The 18,599-nt window shown below is 35.2% G+C and overlaps 2 protein-coding genes across 3 annotated transcripts in view; both read right to left on the bottom strand.

The window, feature by feature from the left end:
- The window catches only part of LOC106667683 (TBC1 domain family member 1), a 64,857-nt gene extending 51,508 nt beyond the window's left edge, over nt 1–13,349 (bottom strand). For both annotated transcript variants that reach the window (XM_014395773.2, XM_014395771.2), the window contains exons 1-2: nt 13,068–13,349; nt 1,281–1,469 (exon numbers count right to left, since the gene is read on the bottom strand). In XM_014395773.2, the coding sequence (XP_014251259.1) occupies nt 1,281–1,469; nt 13,068–13,175 (297 nt within the window). In that variant the 5' untranslated portion in view covers nt 13,176–13,349. The remainder of the gene's footprint in view (nt 1–1,280; nt 1,470–13,067) is intronic.
- A 1,673-nt stretch (nt 13,350–15,022) lies between these two features.
- Nucleotides 15,023–17,782, bottom strand: LOC106667668 (KRR1 small subunit processome component homolog). The gene is made up of 2 exons (XM_014395751.2): nt 17,157–17,782; nt 15,023–15,575 (listed from the first exon to the last, which is right to left on the bottom strand). Exons 1-2 carry the CDS (start codon nt 17,685–17,687, stop codon nt 15,108–15,110), a joined length of 999 nt encoding a protein of 332 aa, XP_014251237.1. The 5' UTR covers nt 17,688–17,782; the 3' UTR covers nt 15,023–15,107.
- Between the last annotated feature and the right edge of the window lie 817 nt (nt 17,783–18,599).

Consider the following 18,599-nt stretch of genomic DNA (forward strand, 5'->3'; position numbering starts at 1 on the left):
TTTATCGATGAGAGCCGTCAAAGGATGAATGCCGATGAACTGTCATAAATTGTATGGCATGGTTGTTTTTGCTCCCTACTTATAACCTTGCTCCGCTCTGAAGATGGCGTCTGACGTCCCAGGATGAATGGAAAAAGATATTCTGACTCAAGAAGAAAACAGAATATCCAGCCGTTGATGAAGGACCCATTGGCGTTTAAGTCGAACGAAAACAATTTTCAAGGCTTACGGTAAAGTTCCACTTAAGTTTTTATGCCGGAAGGAATTTTGAGGGTCAATAACCATAATATTTGTTGCCGGCGAGCTGACGACGAAAATAGCCAATGGACAAACAAAATTAGCGAACTCGTCAAGCGCTTTTTCCCATTAGGGCAATTTACCTAATATACGATAAACGAATGAGGTAACCGAGGAACAAGGAAGCGCATTAAATTATACCCCGACTTAAACCAAGCCCAACGGAAAAGGAACTTTCTTTTTCTTTTGTATATTTGTTACAAAAATCAGATGAAAATTACAATAATCAGTTGAAATTCGAAGAACAAAACAAAACTTAATTCTTGTATGGGGGGGAACATTTAAGGGCTTTATGGGAGAATTTAATTAATTATGATTGATCATAATATGTTATACTGAGAAATGATCTGTTATTCTGGCTTTTTTCGAGTTAAAATGTTGAAGGTTTAAGCGAGAAGAAGAAATATTATTATTAATAATAATAATCAATCGTCGCTGTTTGGATTTTTGAGGTGTACTAGAGAAAGTTTTGTGTTTTTCGTGTATGTTCCAATCTGCAGCTTTGTTTGTGGTTCGGTTGTTTCCTATGTTATATCGTGTTTTGAATGGAGCAAAATGATGCGTTTGAGAAGTTCATAAAGTTCTTCGCTTTGAATATGTTCTGTTTTGTCCATTTTACATGCCATGAAGTAATTCGAAGCCTGCCTTCCTATGCATGTGAATGTTTTGGGATGTCTTTTGTACATTTTTGTTTACTTAAGTCGAGAATGTTTATGATGTTGAAGTGAATGTTATGTTTTTATATAACGAGTTCAGGTCGGTTGTTGATAGTCAATGTTGGTGTCTATTATCTGTATGGCATGACTCATCATGTTTTGTCATATTCACGAGATAATAAGCTTCAAAGTCTTATTAAAATAATTCAACATGTAGAACAGAAGTAGGGTTGCTTATGACCAGGCTTTTTTTGTGTATGTGGCACAAACCACCATACACCATGATTAGAATTTTAATTGCTTACTATTTATCAAAAAAAGACTCACCATGTGCTGATCGTCTGACTGGAATAGATGGCAGTAGAGTAGAGGTTGGTCTTTGTCTTTGACAGTATAGAAGAGGTAGCTGGGCTGAACTGTCAACCTGGAAACTAGCCTCAAAGTGTGCGTGCACAAGGCAGCGTCGTTCTCCTCCAGCCTCACCTCAATGACTCCATGTTCAACCCTTGCAACAACCTGAAGAAAAAAATCAATTCAGCTTTGATTAAATTTATGACAGTGACTAAAAAAAAGAAAAAAAAGTTGATGTTAATTCAATACTTTCGATTTTCGAAAAAATCTTTTTTAACCAGCTATTCGACATATAATTAACGTGTGTGTGGTGTTTAGTGACCGTTAATCAATGATTATTCGGAGATTGTGAGATGCGGTCTGGTGTGACGTAAGTTTTAGAAAAACATTTTCTTATCATGCCAACGTTTCGATCTTTATTGAGATCATCTTCAGGGCTCAAAGTGTTTGTTTTCCGTGTAGATGTATCATCCTTTTGTGTCGTGTTCAGAGTGCCCACTGGGAAAAGAATGACACATCTACACGTAAAACAAACACTTTGAGGCCTGAAGATCGTCGCCATAAAGATCGAAACGTTGGCATGATAAACAAAATGTTTTTCTAAAACCTACGTCACACCAGACCGCATCTCACGATCTTCGAATAGTCATATAATTAACATTTCAATTAATTAATCTTTAATTAAGGTTTTGGTTAAGATAAAAAAGTCAGTGCCACAAGCGGGATTCGAACCCACGACCTTCGGCTAAATACGCCGCTGCTCTACCACTTGAGCTATCGTGACTTCGATCCACTCGGACACTAACTTCCCATCTCAACCCACCTTTTTTAATGTTCCCTCCTTTTTGCCATTTTTCAAAATGTAATAGACATATAATTTGCGCTACGAAAGCTTGAACGTCCTGTCTTATTTTAGTATTTAGCGTTGCTAGATCAATACTTAACAACTTATTGCCAACAATAATGTATGAATGCATGCTGAACCGGCGTAGAGTCACTTATTGGAAACGTTTTCACTCCAGGTTGTTGACACAATATGTGACCTTATGCCGGTTCACCATGAGTTCACAGACTCGCAGACCGACACCCATCATCAACTCTAATGTATGAATCTACTGTAACTGAAGCAAATCGTTATTATTTCTGAAATTTAAACGTCTAATGTGAGATACCATTTTACAATTCCTATTCCAATTAGAACTAAATAACAGCTTTTATTAATTAAAAGTTTAAAGCCATGATGTGAACAATCACCAGACATTTGGCACCAAAAACAATCCGCATCATTCAAACCAGCATTTCATTCTCTTTTTGGTTTAGTACTTTACAACTGATACATTAAACGATAATTTAAATGCTAACTTTATAAACAAAAAATCAATATGGAATTAATTTAGTAAAAGGTTTAATGGAATCATGACAACAACCAACGAACGAATGCGTCGGGTAAGCGCTGCGCTGAACAAATTTTATCTTTTGAGACAAATACAGAGAAATTTTTTAAAATAGTGAAATCACATCAACGGTTTAGAAGACAATTCAGATTGTCGGTCTTGATAAATATAATTTGATAGCAATTAACGTAAAATGAAACTCATAGTGATAATGCATCTTTAGACATTTTTAGAAAGGAAAACGTGTTTTTCTTTATCTTTATAGATGTATTGTTAAGAAAATTAATTCTTTTCTCATATTAAGACTTTCATTAGTTCAAAAACATCCATTAATTCATAGCAATTATTTCAACTCTTGGTTTGTTGAACCCCTTAGTAATTTGATTCTCTTATAAATTTAAGAGCAATTTGATTTTACTTATCGATTTTCCCAAATCATCAAGAACTGACCGGTCATGCCAAATTGCGACTGAGCTCGCTTCCCAACCAACTGGATAGGCATCAACGGGGCTTTCGACAGCTAGTATTTCAGCCCTTATCGCATGCAAACTATAATCTAGCCTAAAACTAACGTCTATAATACAATCGCACAAAAAAATACATTCACACCTATGTACATTGCACTCATTCTGATTAGTCAGTGAAACTCGATACTGCTAGACCTAGACCCAATATTAATAATCTAATCTAAATTAGGGACGATGGGGTACTATTATAAATATTCCGCCATCTGCCCTAAACACACACAGTGATGGAGCGGCGATGGTACGCTATATTTCACCACCCCTCACCAATCACACTAATAAATACAAGCACTCAAACAAAACACATAACACAAAACACGTCCTTCAAGGAGAGGAACAAGGGCCCACAACCATTTTTAAATTTGGCGACATTCCTAAATAGTAATTCATATAATCGTATTCAATGTTATTTTTTTACATTTGGTCAATTTCTATCGAAATTTTTAAAATTTTGAGGGGTCAATTTTATTTTATATGTTAAAAATTACAAATTTATTGACATCTTAACGACTATAAATAATGTTCAGCAAAGACCTCAAATAATTTGGTATACTCAATCTATGGTAATCTCAATCCACCTTTGCGATTTAACTCTCTGTCGTTTCTGTTTTAAAATATCTCATTTGAACAACTACCACCCGAAGCTCCCATGATCCGGATATATTCCTAATAGTTTTGTAGTAAAGTTTTAATTATTTTTTTATACAATGAACAAAAATAGATAGTAAATATCAAGTAGATTTTTACTAAAAAAGAATATATAAATATTTTTTTTTACAATTAAGGAGTGAAGCACCCATCTCAAATTTAAATTGTATCGGTAATCCGACATTGAAGTATGTAAGCAGGTCAATAGAATTCCTAGTTGTAAAATTTAATGTAATTTTTGTATATAGAATAATCATCATTGATAAAATACATCAACAATTATGAGAATGTTATGAAAAAGCTGTTGAAGCTGCTATTCTGGAATTCCAATTGCGAAACGATCGTAAAACTAGACGGTCAATAAAAACAGGCTGTGTCAATTTGAACAATCTCGTTTACCAGTTCACCGCCTATCATTGACAAACGATAACTGGACAAATATTTGTCCTTCTGACAGAAGCGAAATGGGATTGGATAATTGTCTTACTTGTTCTCGAATGTAGACATGTAGGATTGTTTCTCGAACTTGCAAATAAAAGAAGCAAAAAAAATCCCGAATTTTTATGGTTTGTACTCAAATATATACATAAGTTTAAAATTCAAAAGGAAAGAAAAATTTCATATTTAATACACTTCTAGTACTTACTAGAGCTATAAGCAAATACTTGAGCCGTAGATGGTAAAGTGCTTAATTAAGCCTTCTGCTTTAACTTTGCTCACTTGCGATAACATTCTGTTAGTCCTGCATAAAATTGATACCAATTGTTCAATATTTTTTTAACAGTGGCAGGGGTGTTTTTCAGAATATTTTAAATTTTATCTATATCTGTACTAATATAATAAAGAGACAAAGTACAAAAATCAGAGAAAAAGTATAGATTAAATCTTTTTTTGCCGGGGAAAATTGTCCGTTAAGAGGTTTCCTGTATCAAGATTCGAACTCTGTTATTTTTAGTGCGTTTCTTTTCCTCTATTTTCTCTTTTCAACAGAAGAAATTACACAACGCATAATCTGTATATTAATTATTGTCCACCTCTTGACATGCTAAGACGTATAAGAATATGAAGGGCGAAAAATGAAAAGCCTTTTACTGGAATCGAGCTTTAAACTTCTATCTAGGGGCGTCGGTGGCCGCAACGGTTTAAGCGTTCATTGAAGAAAAAGGTACCAAGTTCGAATCCAGTAGCCCTGCTTTCGAACCCTACATAGTTTACTTATTTACAATGTGCTTTTTTTCAAAAACACCGACACCCCATGACTTGATTGATATGACTTATGGTTTTGTTTACCCACGTGAAAAAAAAATGAAAATTAACATTCCATTTACTTAAAAATGTATTTCTTATTTATCATATTTATTTGTGATAATTATAATTAGACTTCAGGTTCAAATAACCTCGTAGTTGAAATAACCTCTTAAAAATGTGCTATCTAGGGCGACAGCTAGTAGTACAACATAAAATGGAAATTTCACTACCATAAGCATCGAAGGAGAACTCCATCGGACTTTAAGGACGGCCAACAACAATTATTATTCACTGGAAGCCACTACAATAAATAACGCCAAGGCTTCGTCCGAGGGTCAAACAACGAACGGCAATTGAAACTTTTCGACTTGGATTGAAAAAGCTGTTCCACTTTCACAATTTTGTCTGCTGCTATTCATTAGACCAAATGATCGATTCTTGTTAAACTTAATTTAAATTCCTACAGGTTTTCCGCAGTTTTCTTTTAGCCTCGCGGTTGGAGAAAAAAGTAACAGGGCAGGGGACAATCCTTAGCTTCATTGCTTGTAAAGCTTTTTTATGTAGGCGGTTTATGGAAAACAGATTATGACCCAGATTTTCGCAATATCGAAAATAAAGCATACCATTTAATATTTGCATCACCCCATCCTTGAACTATATTTTAACTACCTATTGTGTTAAATAACAGACCTTAACAATTTTTAAAAAAACTGGAAACCGGAGATGCTGGTTGGAAGGATTCCTCTGTGTTCTGACAAAGAGAAAAAAAATAATGCGAGTTGCAGTATCGCCGTGGCATTTTGTCCTTTCGTTGTATGGTGCACTGATTGCTTAGCGTTCTCTTATAACTAAAGCATCGATTTTGTTATGTACGAGAATGAACATTAAAATACATTTGTGACTGGGTTCTAAAAATCCTGGGATTTTACCAGTTTGTTTATTCTTGAAAATCATAAAATAATTACATAAATCATTTCGTTAATTATCAAAAAACCTAAATATTAACAAAAAATACGTTTTCCCCTTGTCTGTGTGCATTATCATGAATTTCACGTTACGCTAATTGCAATCAAATTATGTTTATCGTGTTGTCAAAGTCGTTTTTATTACGAAGGACGAGAGTGCTGTTTGGGTGAAAATACTAGCCAAAATTAATCGAACCTTCAAAACATTCTGTTTTAACGAATAACAAGGACGGTGGGCATGTTTTATCAGCATATTACGAAAACACGAAAACTCCTTACGTGAAAGAAAATATTTTTAAAAACAATTTAATGCAGATCTTATATAGAAAACCAGGGTCCCACTTGGAGTGTCTATAAACAAATAAACTTGATCCTGAGTATATTATTTAAGTATTTTAAAGGGTGGTGGAAGCATGTCTGATGCCTGCGGGTATGTCTGGACATTATCGAAGTATCTCACACTTGCGGAACATTATATCTAATTGGTACGAGTGGGATTCGAACCCACGATCTTCGGCTTGATACGCCGCTGCTCTACCACTTGAGCTATCGTGACCTCGATCCACTCGGACATCAACTTCCCATCTCAACCCCACCTTTTGAATTTTCCCTCCTTTTTGCCATTTTTCAAATGTCGTGTAATCGGATTGGATTCTCGGCGACAAATGAAATGGCCACGGAGAGCTTTAGTGAAGTATACTTCATTTTTAATCATTAAATTCACTAATTTCGTGGTTCGCTTGACCAATTAATATATTACAATTAATTAAGGTTTTTAGTTGAGATAAAAAAGTCAATGGCACGAGCGGGATTCTAACCCACGATCTTCGGCTTGATACGCCGCTGCTCTACCACTTGAGCTATCGTGACCTCGATCCACTCGGACATCAACTTCCCATCTCAACCACACATTTTGAATTTTCACTCCTTTTTGCCATTTTTCAAATCGTGTAATCAATTTGATTCTCGGCGACAAATTAAATGACCAATTAATATATTACAATTAATTAAGGTTTTCAGTTGAGATAAAAGAAATTGGTCAGCGGACCACGAAACTAGTGAATTGAATAAGTTTAAAATGAAGGATACCTTCACTAAAGCTCTCCGTGGCCATTTAATTTGTCGCCGAGAATCAAATTGATTACACATTTGAAAAATGGCAAAAAGGAGGGAAAATTCAAAAGGTGTGGTTGAGATGGGAAGTTGATGTTTGAGTGGATCGAGGTCACGATAGCTCAAGTGGTAGAGCAGCGGCGTATCAAGCCGAAGATCGTGGGTTCGAATCCCGCTCGTGCCATTGACTTTTTTATTTCAACTGAAAACCTTAATTAATTGGTCAAGCGGACCACGAAACTAGTGAATTATATCTAATATAAGAGTTTAATTAGATTATCCAATATACGAGTTTAAAAGGGATTCCAAAATTGTACTTCGAAGGCTTTGTATTTCTAAACATTTTTCATGTTTTCAATTTCTGAATACAAAAATATAAACATACCAGTCAGACAGCCAAGCAGTAATTAGTGATATGACTATCGTTCAAAATTAGTTCTGCAAAATCAAACTAGATATGGACTGCTTCAGTGATAAATTGAAGTTTGACATGGAACTCGATTTTTTTTTCAATTCCAGATAATAGAACAAAAACAAACTTCATCCTGTTATTAAGGAAAAAGTAGATATCTGAAAATTAAATTTAATGATATTCATTGAACGAAATCTTTAACAAGCAATATCCACGACTTGCGTGGTAGACCCAGGATGATCAGAGACGAAGACGTTCATTATATTAATACAGGTATAACCTGAAATTGTCTGCAGGACATCTGTACACAACCTTGGACAATCCATCGCAGGCTAGTTAGGTAATTGTTCTTCGTTACCCCCGTGTAGTCAAGGAACCAAATGCCAAATTCTCGGTTCTTTACTACAAGCTTTTCGTGAATTTTTTCTAAGTATGAAATGTCCTCGAATTGTATTTTTCAACGGGCAAACGTCTGAATCGTCCTCGCACCGCTGTAAGTGCTGAAACAGGTCATCTTTCTATACCCTCGGACGGCCTTGACCTGCACTTCCACTTCCGACAAAGGAAAAAGTGAAATTTTCCGAAAATGAACTTTTAAAGGACATATGAAAGGATCATTGTCGATATGTTCTTTTCATTTTGAAGTATCAAACGAAAAAAACAACAACTTTTTTTTACTGTTGTCCAGTCAGATAATAAAGGAGGAACAATTTGTCTTATATAACCGACCACGAGAGCTTTCCTAAATCCCAATCTACCGTAACGTCTAAAGTAAACCAAAAATAGAACCGACGCTCGGCAAATAACGTGATCTGCTAATTTTGTCCCATAGGGCTTTGACGAACTTTTTTCCCTCGCGATGCGATTTAAGAGGATTTTTGTTTTTCTTCTCCGAAATTGACGACAAAATGTACCGAATCGTCGATCACGATTGATACTTCAAGTTGATATATTACACATACAAATTTCGCAACGAACTCCAGATCAATGCTCAAAAAAATTAATTCTTCACAAAACCTAGGAGAATGAATTTCATATGTAAATAGAGAGCCTTGACGATCAGAATATTTAGATAATTATTGGGGCCTAGTTCTGCGTGAGTGAAATCGTTCTGTCTTAGGAATGCGCATTACCGAATTCTTCAAACGTAAAAATTTGATGCCCGACCTTCTCCCATTCCGCAATTATGAGATGAATTTCCCGAGGAAGCAATTTTATCAGAAACTTGACCATCGAAAATAAAGTAAATAATTTATTTTTCTACCAGCTTTAGGCCAAGTAATCGGCGTATTCGTTACAGAAATAATAGCAAAGTAAAACAAAAGATTATTAACTTATTGTGGTTAAGTTGGTCTGCGTTTAAATTCGTAAAATCAATCACAAGACCTTCAGTGAGAAATTTACATGTTATACGAAGCAAAACTTATGCAGACTATTTTAATAAATAAGAAATTTATAATGAAAATAAATATGCTAAACCATAGTCGACCAGTTATAAACCACGTTATTTCAAATATATAGAATCTCCAGATATGATATAAAATGAAGATTTCCTCGTTCCTTTTTCATGGCGTTTGTGTTGTCCCGGAGAAAAATAAATATACAAATAAAACATTATTTCAGCACATATCTTAGATTTCCATTAGATCCTAATTCACATCCCAAAAATTAATTCTCTTTAAAAGGATTTGGCGTTAGAAAGGCCTCGAACTAATTTTTACTGATTTATAAGTGGTTGTTTGGCATTGAGCAACAGGCGGTTGAGCATTTCTCTCTCTCTAGCACAACAGAGCTTCCATAATGTTCCGCAATTATGCAAATTTACCAGGAAAAATCTAAAAAACAAGCGACGTTTTTTAGCTGTTTTTTTTTTTTTTGAAAATTAAAGACAAATATGACAACACATAATTTAAGAATCAGAATAAACATGTTTTCTGTTTTTCTTTCCACTAGAATAATACTAATTCTGTAGCTTTTATGCTTTCCTCGGAAAATTCTGAAATGTTCAGTGAGACATCAATTAATATACATTGATGTTTCAAGCAATAAACCTTCATAGATTTTTTATAGTCATTAAATTGAATAACCTCTTCTGAACAATCAGTACGATCTATAAATTGATTGCATCTGAAAGTAGTTGATTGCATTTACACAAAAATAAATAATCCATGGGTTAGTTATGGATAAAGACGGTTGAATATCATGAAACATCCCTTTTGCTTCGTTTTGAAAAATGACTATTTCGTTGCCGGCAGTCGAACGTGATTATTTTTCATCTGGCAATTTTTTTTTTTTACTTTTTTTCCCCCACAACTTACTAAAGATGAATGCGTGATTCAAGCACTCATTGATAAAAACAAGTTTTCATAGCTTTTAATTAGAGTAAAACTTTAGTTACGATTTTTTTTACATGGAATTAAAGACTTAATATAGTTTTTGGGTGCCCTTTGCCTTATGGGCCGGTTGCACCAAGTTGGCTTAAACTCAGTTTAGTGCTGAACCGGGTTCAATTTACAAATTGCCGTTTTTCATTCTATCTTGAACCGAGTGCAAATGATGAACCTGGTTCAACATTGATCAGCCGTCGAGCGTGGGTTAAACCTAGTTCAGAGTGCGTCATTCATTTCTTTACAAAACCTGTGTTTTTAAAGATTGAACTTTTGATCAAAAAAAGTTGAAAGCGATTTTTAATCGGTTTTTGTTCCCACGTTTCAATAAAAATTTATCTCAACTTTTGATATGCATTTTTTACAAGGGTCCACAACAGAAGAGGTCATACCAACCCTCGGGGTGTTGGTGTTTTTGTATGTATGTTGTAAGTACGTCTGGTACGAATGCAGAACCCCGGACACTTTAGTGATGAGCGCCGTGTCAACGCCTTACCGACGACCCGACTACATCATAGTTCTAAATGGTTTTGTATCTATATGAGCAACAAGCCCGACAATTTTTATTTGCTTTACGATATAACTCAATGCTTTCTCTCTCGCATATTTATTAACACTCATCATTAGGCCGCGAGGTTTAGTAAAACGATCATTCCTTTGAACTTGGTTCAAATTATGAACGAGGTTCCAGTGAACCCTGTTTAAACTTTGATTGGCGTAACGTTTAACAGCCCTATAAAGTATAATTTTAGGCTTTTTCTTAATTTACCAAATTGCTTTTAACGTTTCGCGAGTAACAAAAATACAACTGAAATTGATGTTTTCTACGCTTTTGGTGGTGCGTTTTCATTGGTTTTTAATAAAAATGGTATTAATTTACTTGAAATTAGGGAAAAAAGGTTATATACATTTTAACTGGTGTATTCACAAAAAACCTTGGTTGTCAATATTTTAAGTGATTTGATAGTTGACACATTACAGATAAAGAAAACGTCCTACACCAAAAAAGTATGAATTTATGATAGTTAATTTTAAAATTTAACATATAAAACTTTATTTTTCACGATTTTACCTAGATTACCTTAAAATGGTTCGCGAGAAAGGAAATTTACAAGAAACCTGAGGTCCTTTTAGTTTTTCTTTATAACACTTTGTCGTACGTTTTCACGGAATTACAATAAAAATAATATTTTCATTTGTATATTATTAGAATAGAGCTTTTTTGTTGTCACCTTTATAATACATTCGGATGTTATTATACATCGGAAAAAGATGGAATGTACTTGTTATTTTTTTTTTTGCTTACTAAGACTCTTTAAAATACAAACTTAAGTTAGCTTAATATTGACGATTGTTACCATAAAAAATTCATTTGCACTAAGAATTTCTTTTAAAATGATTCGCGAAACAGGAAACTGATGTACATTTTAAAAGCGTTTGACATACGTCAGTTTTATTTTATTGTGAAGAAGTAAATCAAATAGTTAATAAAACAGAATTTAATTAGTGTAAAACATACAAATAAAGCTTTGTATGTAAGATTTTTAAATGATTAGTATTTAATATTGATAACACAAAGCGAGTTTAAGCTCTTCATTTTATTAACTTTAGATGCAATAATTAAAATTAATTTTGGTGTGGTACTGATATGCGCTCGTCATTTCAGAACCGTCAGACCAAAAACAACGAGGATTGGCAGACTAAAATGACAGGAAAAGCCCAAACTATATGTTTGAACATTCGGAGATCTCATGAAGGAATCTTATAATGTAGTTGATCATCAATAGGACGGACCAGTTGGTGGTTGTTAGTCACTAATCAATCATCTTGGCATGACTATCCTCGCTCAGTTTTATCGGTTCAGAAGCATTTTGACATTTCGCCATCTTTAGTGTTTGGGTGATCTCACATTGAATCACATCGAATCACCCAAACAATGAAGATGGCGAAATGCCGAAACGCGTCTGAAACAAAAAATCTACGACTATAGGTAGACCTAGATGACAGGAAAAACCCAAACTATATGTTTGAACAACTAAAGATCTCAAGAAGGAATCTTATAATGCACTTGATCATGAATAGGACAGACCCGGAAAAAGGAGACTATGAAGCAACAAGTACGATGGTTGATAGTCTTCTAATCATCTTGTCATGACTATCCTCCAGTTTTGCTTATTCAAACGCATATTGACATTTCGCCATCTTTAGTGTTTGGGTGATTTCTCTTACCTCGAATCATCTAAACTCTGAAGATGGTGAAATGCCGAAACACGACTAAACCAACAAAAAATCAGCGAGGATAGGCAAACCAAGATGATGACAATGCGAACAATGTGAAATGACCAAGATCGGAGTCTATGAAGCAACAAGAATAATATTCATATTACTGCCAGGTATAAAACAAATATCTTTTAAAAATAGCATCTAATAATGAAAAAACGAAATAATATCGGAGTCGCATAGTAATGACTGTAAATAAAAATGTTAAAGATAAAACGTTGTGCCTCATGACATGTAACGATCGTCAATCATTGATTTATCTTGGACTTTAATACATGCAAATTTATGTTTTAAAAATGACACTTAATCTTCAAATACATTTGAAAAACAGATTTTTTTTTTGTTTTGTTCGTTGAGGACACATTAACCACGACATACCTCGAGAAGATTGTGATTTAAATCATTTCCTTCTAAATGCTTCATGACATAACAGAATACAGAATAAGACGGGATAGATCAAATTTACGTTCAAAAATGGACAAGTTTTTTATTTAATATCAGAGGAAATACTTTTAAGCCGGTATGTTTTTAACTTTTTTCGCCCGAAGGAGGGATACTGCAAAAATCTTCTACAGAAGAATTTTGCCAAATTTTGGAATATTGTTTAGTCTGCATTTGCCATTGAATTAGCCCTGAATATGTTTTCTGAGGTGAATAGATGTGAAGCAATGAAATCCGAACCGGCAGTTATTCGCCGGTAGGGCGGAGGGCATCCCCTTATGGAGAGGTCTAGGTCATCTAGGTCACCGGAAGGGGTCCGTTATCAAGTGTGGTCCGGCAAGTCTCGCTCACCTTTTTCTTGTTGTCGCCGCGTCGTATCTGGGCGACGATCCACGGCACCATCGGGTTGGAGAGCCGTTTGTCGACAGTCGCATGTCCGAGGTAGTCGAGGAAAAACATCTTTGCGGTTTCGTCGGACAGAGGAGATAAAAAAAAAGCACGGTCCTAAGAGAGTGCAGAGCCTTTTTTCAACATGCTTAAATCCCGTATCCCTCGTCAACGTGTTCTTCGTCTGTGTGGTTAACGACCGTTCCGTACGAACAGGAAAATACGAATGAGATTAACGGCCGAAATAAAACCACGGGTTGGACGAAGGAATCGAAGAGGGGGAAGAGATGGTGGCAGCACATGGTCTCACCCACTTTCCGAGCGTAAAGTCTCCGTTTTTCAAAAAAGTCCACAACCAAAAACCTTGTTAATCAATATCTTCTCTGAAGTTACTTTTAGTATTAAACAAAAAAATACCAGCAACAAGTGTTTTATCTTAAGAATAATTAAATTACAGCTTGATAGACTCTGATCAGCACAGTCTTCTTTTGTCCGATTTCATCATTTTCTTCAGAAAAGTTCTTAATGAAGATAGTGAAATGCAAAATTGCTTAGACATTTCTAGCGAGACTAAGCAGAAAATTGGATAAACTGCTCAAAAATGAATATTGGTTATTTATTCTTATTCTATTAGTTTTAATTAAATTAAGTGATATATTCTTGTAGGTTGGATAATAAAAAAATTAATTAATTTTAAAAAAATAAATAAAGTTTGCAATGAGTCGAGGTCACAGCAAGTGGACATTACAGAGGCAGTTGGCATTTCTCAGTGCGTAGTCTCCCAGTCTTTAGCCCGATTCTGAAAGACTGGAAGTGCCAATAGGAAGTCTGGTAGTGGATCTCAATGCTTATGATGCTAAGGAGGTCAGAAATATTGTCATTGCTGCAAGACAGAACCCTTTGCAGTGCCTGACAGGTCCTAAATGAAGTACAAGGCCTTTATCAACACAAATGATTTGTAATCGTTGAAGTTGGTCTCACATTGTATGACCCTTTGAGACGACCTGCAGCAACAGCCCACTACCAGCAACTCGGGAGATTATGGAGCAGCGAGCACCTAGAAGAAAACACTAATTAGAATGCTGTTATGTTTACTGATGTCGCATTTCTGTTTGTTTAGTGATAGCAGGCGCCTATGAGTCTACCTAGAACAGGGGATGCAAACTGTGCCCCAGTTTGGGCTCCCTTCAGTGCAGTTTGGACAAGGCGGTGTACTAATCTGGGCTTGGATTTACATTGGAGGGCGAACTGTACTCCATATTGTTTAAGGTGACCTACCGCAGTGTTATGACCAAGAAATTATCAAGGAATACATCCCTCCAACAAGGGATCTCATTGGCAGGGATTTTCGATTTCTGGATGACAATGCCAGACCTCATAGAGGCAGTTGTTCATCAATGTTTGGAAAATCTGGGAATTTCCCATTTGCCCATCTTCTTCCATTGACTCCAGACCTCAATCCCATTGAGCACATGTGGAATTCATTGCAGAGAAGGCTTTTCGATCACCATCCGCAGTCAGTTGACCTGCAACAACTGAGTAACATCTGTAGAGCGAAATTCATTAAGAGATTAGTGACAACCTTATTAGCAGTATGCCTAACCGGTACCCAGAGGTTTTAGCTAGCAGAGGACATTATGCACATTAGTAAGTTAAAACCTTTTATTTTGTTATTTTTCAAAATCCCTTAATTAAATTACCCTTCAGTAAAAATATAATAATTTCTAATAAATTTTAATGCAATTTATAATAAGAATAAAATAAAAATGATAGGGAATGTAAATACTATAAAATTGGCTAAATCCCTATTCATTTTTGACCAGTTTATTTTCAAACATGCTTCCATACACCCTCTAATAGTCAATTGCTGTAAGGTCTAGCAATTTCTGGAAAAATATAGAAATATAAAGATATCTGCATATTCTAAAACAATTCTTTATTACAAATAAAATAATATGTACAGCTGTGCGTACACAGCAGGGATTTATAATACATTAAACAAAATTATATTTTCTTTTCCTTTTTATGTTTATTAATTTTCTTCTTAAGTGCTTCGATGTCAACATCTTCTGACTTGGATGTAGACGGGGCTGTCGTCGATTCGACCGGAGGTATGAAAGGCTGTTTCCTCCTCTCTTGTCTCTGCAGTTCAGCCTCCTCTTGCTTCTTGAGGACTTCCTGCCTGCGCTTTCTGACCCTTTGTTCCTCTTTGAGGAAATATTCGCCTGAAGCGAGCAGCTTGTCCACGTCCCGTTCCTGCTGAGGAGGCGGGAATGGCGTGTATTCCTTCTTCTTGAGCTTCTTCTTGGGCTTCTTCTTGTTGACCTTTTTGTTCGTGTACTTGGGAAGGAACCGGGCCCAATTCTCATTCCTGAGCTTTGGATCTTTCAGAAGTTCCCTTTTAATCATAAGCGCCTTTATGTTGTAAATTGGATGGATGTTTTTCATCGTATCTTCTACCAATCGTCGTACCTAGAAAGTAAAATACTGGTAAAGTATATCATACAAATAAAATTATAATTATTATTGCAGGCCATGTTATTATAAACATTAAATTGATTATGACAATGTTGACTTAGTCTAATTATTTTTTTTTTTTATATATTAAGTTTAAAATGTTTTAAAAACACCTACATATAGGCTGCTTAACTTTGAAAGCCCACTTAATTGTCAGAACCTTTTGTTTATTTATTGAAATCAAAATCTGATGAAAAATAGTACAAGTTGAACTTAGTACAAGGAATTTATTTCGCATTTGACTATATTTTGTTGTCAATTTTTTTCAAATATGTTAATTAAAATAAAAAATATAAAAACATCACACTTTTCATATAATCAATTAATTATACACAATTTTTCATTTCTAAAAATTATATATAATTGAGTATATGTATAATTTTTTATTTGCCTTATGATCTTTTGCATATTAGCCATGACGAATCTCTTATATATGTTGTTCAAATTGGGGGTTATCGGGAAAAAAGGGCCAGAGGCGACGGTAAGAATCGAACCCACAACCGCGGCGTCTCATGCTAACCACTCAGCTACCGCGGTCCCCCGAGTATATGTATAATAAAAAATTATAAAATTTAGAATAAATTTTCATTAATACAGGGTGACTGGCGATAACTGTTGAAAATTTCAGGTGTTACTACTCACCATATCTTATAAACCCTGTCCAATCTCAACAGTAAAGAAGTAATTTCTGGTTTTGGGTTTTTTAAATTTTTTGACTTAGGCCCACTAAATTGCTTATAAATTTCAGAATGTAGAAATCTGGTTTGTGCCACCTTAAAAAATGTTAAATTTGCTGTAATAAAACTTATTTACATTGCAAAATTGAAGAATAAATTCTGCATGAAAAATTCAGAAAAACAAAAATGTTGAAATTCGGCATTTTTTGAAAATGTTTGATTAGGTAACTATTAATAACTACAAACTCCTTGAGCTCTGCAAATTCCCTCAAAAGTTCCCCATTCAATTAGCTTCCAGTTGTATACCTACTTTTTTTCCATTTCACCTGGTTCAGTGGTTCTGCTTGGGTGCTAAAATGAGAAAGTTCTGACATACAAACATACAAAACTGTAAAGTCTAAGCAGACCAGGATGACAGGATCAAACTAGAGATTCTGCTTTGTCAAGACTGTAGGAAGAAGTGAATTTAATACAGTGATCGACAAATTTAAAGCACTACTCAATTTATTTAGTTTAAAATTAAATCAAATTTTCTTTCTATATTATTTACAGGTAATTAGGAACTATCATAGCCAAAATAAACATAAATAATGCATTGTTTACTTTTGGACTGATTAATCCCATTTGCACAAAACGTAACATTATGCCCTTTCATTCTGATATGCATAAAGATCGTTTTCAGTTAAATCTTTTTCTTTTAGTGAACTCATTTGATATTATTCTTATTTCTTAAACCTGTGCTTGCTCCGGTCTACATTTAGAAACAAACCTGAAGTTGCTGTTTACGATGAAAGCTACACAGCATTTCTACTATTCCTGTCAAAATAAACTTAGTTTTAATGTAATACATTATACTTACTTGAATAATTCCTTTGTATGGCCCTATGACTGCGACTGTCTGCCCTTGGACCTGCAGGTAGCAGTTGGTGAGCAGTTCGGTGGACTTAAGCGTGCACCCTGCTGGTCCGATCAGCCTCTGCCTCCGCTTCAGGAATTTTTCTTTGTTGTGCAGCATCGAACCTATTTTGATGATGTCGCAGCCGATCTCGTCCTGGAGGACCTTCTGGGCGTGTTCGAGAGGGACGCTTCTAGACAGTAGCTTGATCATGTCCCTCGCTTTGACGATGATGTAAGGGTCCCAAGTTTTCCTCGTTGTCTTCACAGTCATCGTACCTTCGCGCAGGTCGAGCTGGGCTTTGATGAAGTGGCCGTCTAGAATCTTGACAACCAGAGGCCAGCATTCTTTGATGTACTGTTCCCTGTACTGCGGGAAGAGGGTGGAAAACGAACTCTCTTCTAAAAGTGACTGAGGCATGTCTTCGGGTTTAAACTCGGGGATTTTCAACGACCACGCGTCGTCCACAACCTCTGTCATCTTTTCCTCACTCATCTTTAAGAGAGAGAAGCGAAAGTTCACAAAATAGAAGACGAATACATGAGGATAACCTGACACTGATTCAGAACCTCATCTCAACACAACGTGCTCAACTATAAACTGTACAACAGTGTTGCCATTACGTTTATGGCAAATTCATAGAGGACAATTTATTTTTTTAGTTTAGTTTTATTCTTAATTAAATTTTTTTATAGCCTACAATTTCATTTTCATTAATTAAAAAATGCAAACTTTTGTATTGATCAGATTTGACAGACGAATCAAATCTATGGTGGGTTTGGAGTCACAGGAGACGATAACACACCTCAGATCAAACAAGCTGGATTAGGCGGATCAGAACCAATCGGAAATTACTAAATTTTAAGCCCGTACCTTCTAGACCTCGGCAAGAAATAAAATTTTAAAAAATACGTTTAGCAATAATTCAGTGCTGAAAGAAAAAAGCTGCAACTTAGGTAATGTATCTAATCTAACAACCATACCATTCATAGCAAACAAATAATGAAAAATACTTTAAAAATAAAAGGTTCGTCGCCTTTGTTCTACCAGTGGTTTATTGGAAATTATGTAAGTTTTTGGAGATTTCTCATTTTTAGACTTTCAAAGACTTGATCAATTTTTTTTTGTTCATTCCCTAACATTTCTTTTATAGTCCACGGGATTTTGGGGTCATGAGCCCACCTCAGACAAAAGGGAGGGGCGCAAGTATGTGTAATACATCTAATTGATCACCACAAAGGCATGTTGGTGGTATAGAATTTACCATGAGGTGCCTGTGGGTCATATTTGTGTGTCCTATACTTAATCGAGATAGTACGACCTCATCATGCCTGGAAGTTTGGAAGGGTGTTTCACAATGTTTAACAGTCTCTTTTATGTGGTATTTAGTGACCATTAATTAATGAT

Source organism: Cimex lectularius, unplaced genomic scaffold (assembly GCF_000648675.2).
Source record: "Cimex lectularius strain Harlan isolate CLEC.00 unplaced genomic scaffold, Clec_2.1 scaffold200, whole genome shotgun sequence".
In the NCBI taxonomy this organism is placed as follows: Eukaryota; Metazoa; Arthropoda; class Insecta; order Hemiptera; family Cimicidae; genus Cimex; species Cimex lectularius.

Excerpts from the sequence above, each read along its gene's own strand:
- LOC106667668 (XM_014395751.2), bottom strand. The coding sequence starts at position 17,687 with ATGAGTGAGGAAAAGATGACAGAGGTTGTGGACGACGCGTGGTCGTTG. Across the intron at positions 15,576-17,156 it reads CATACAAAGGAATTATTCAA|GTACGACGATTGGTAGAAGA; the intron begins GTAAGTATAATG and ends TTTACTTTCTAG.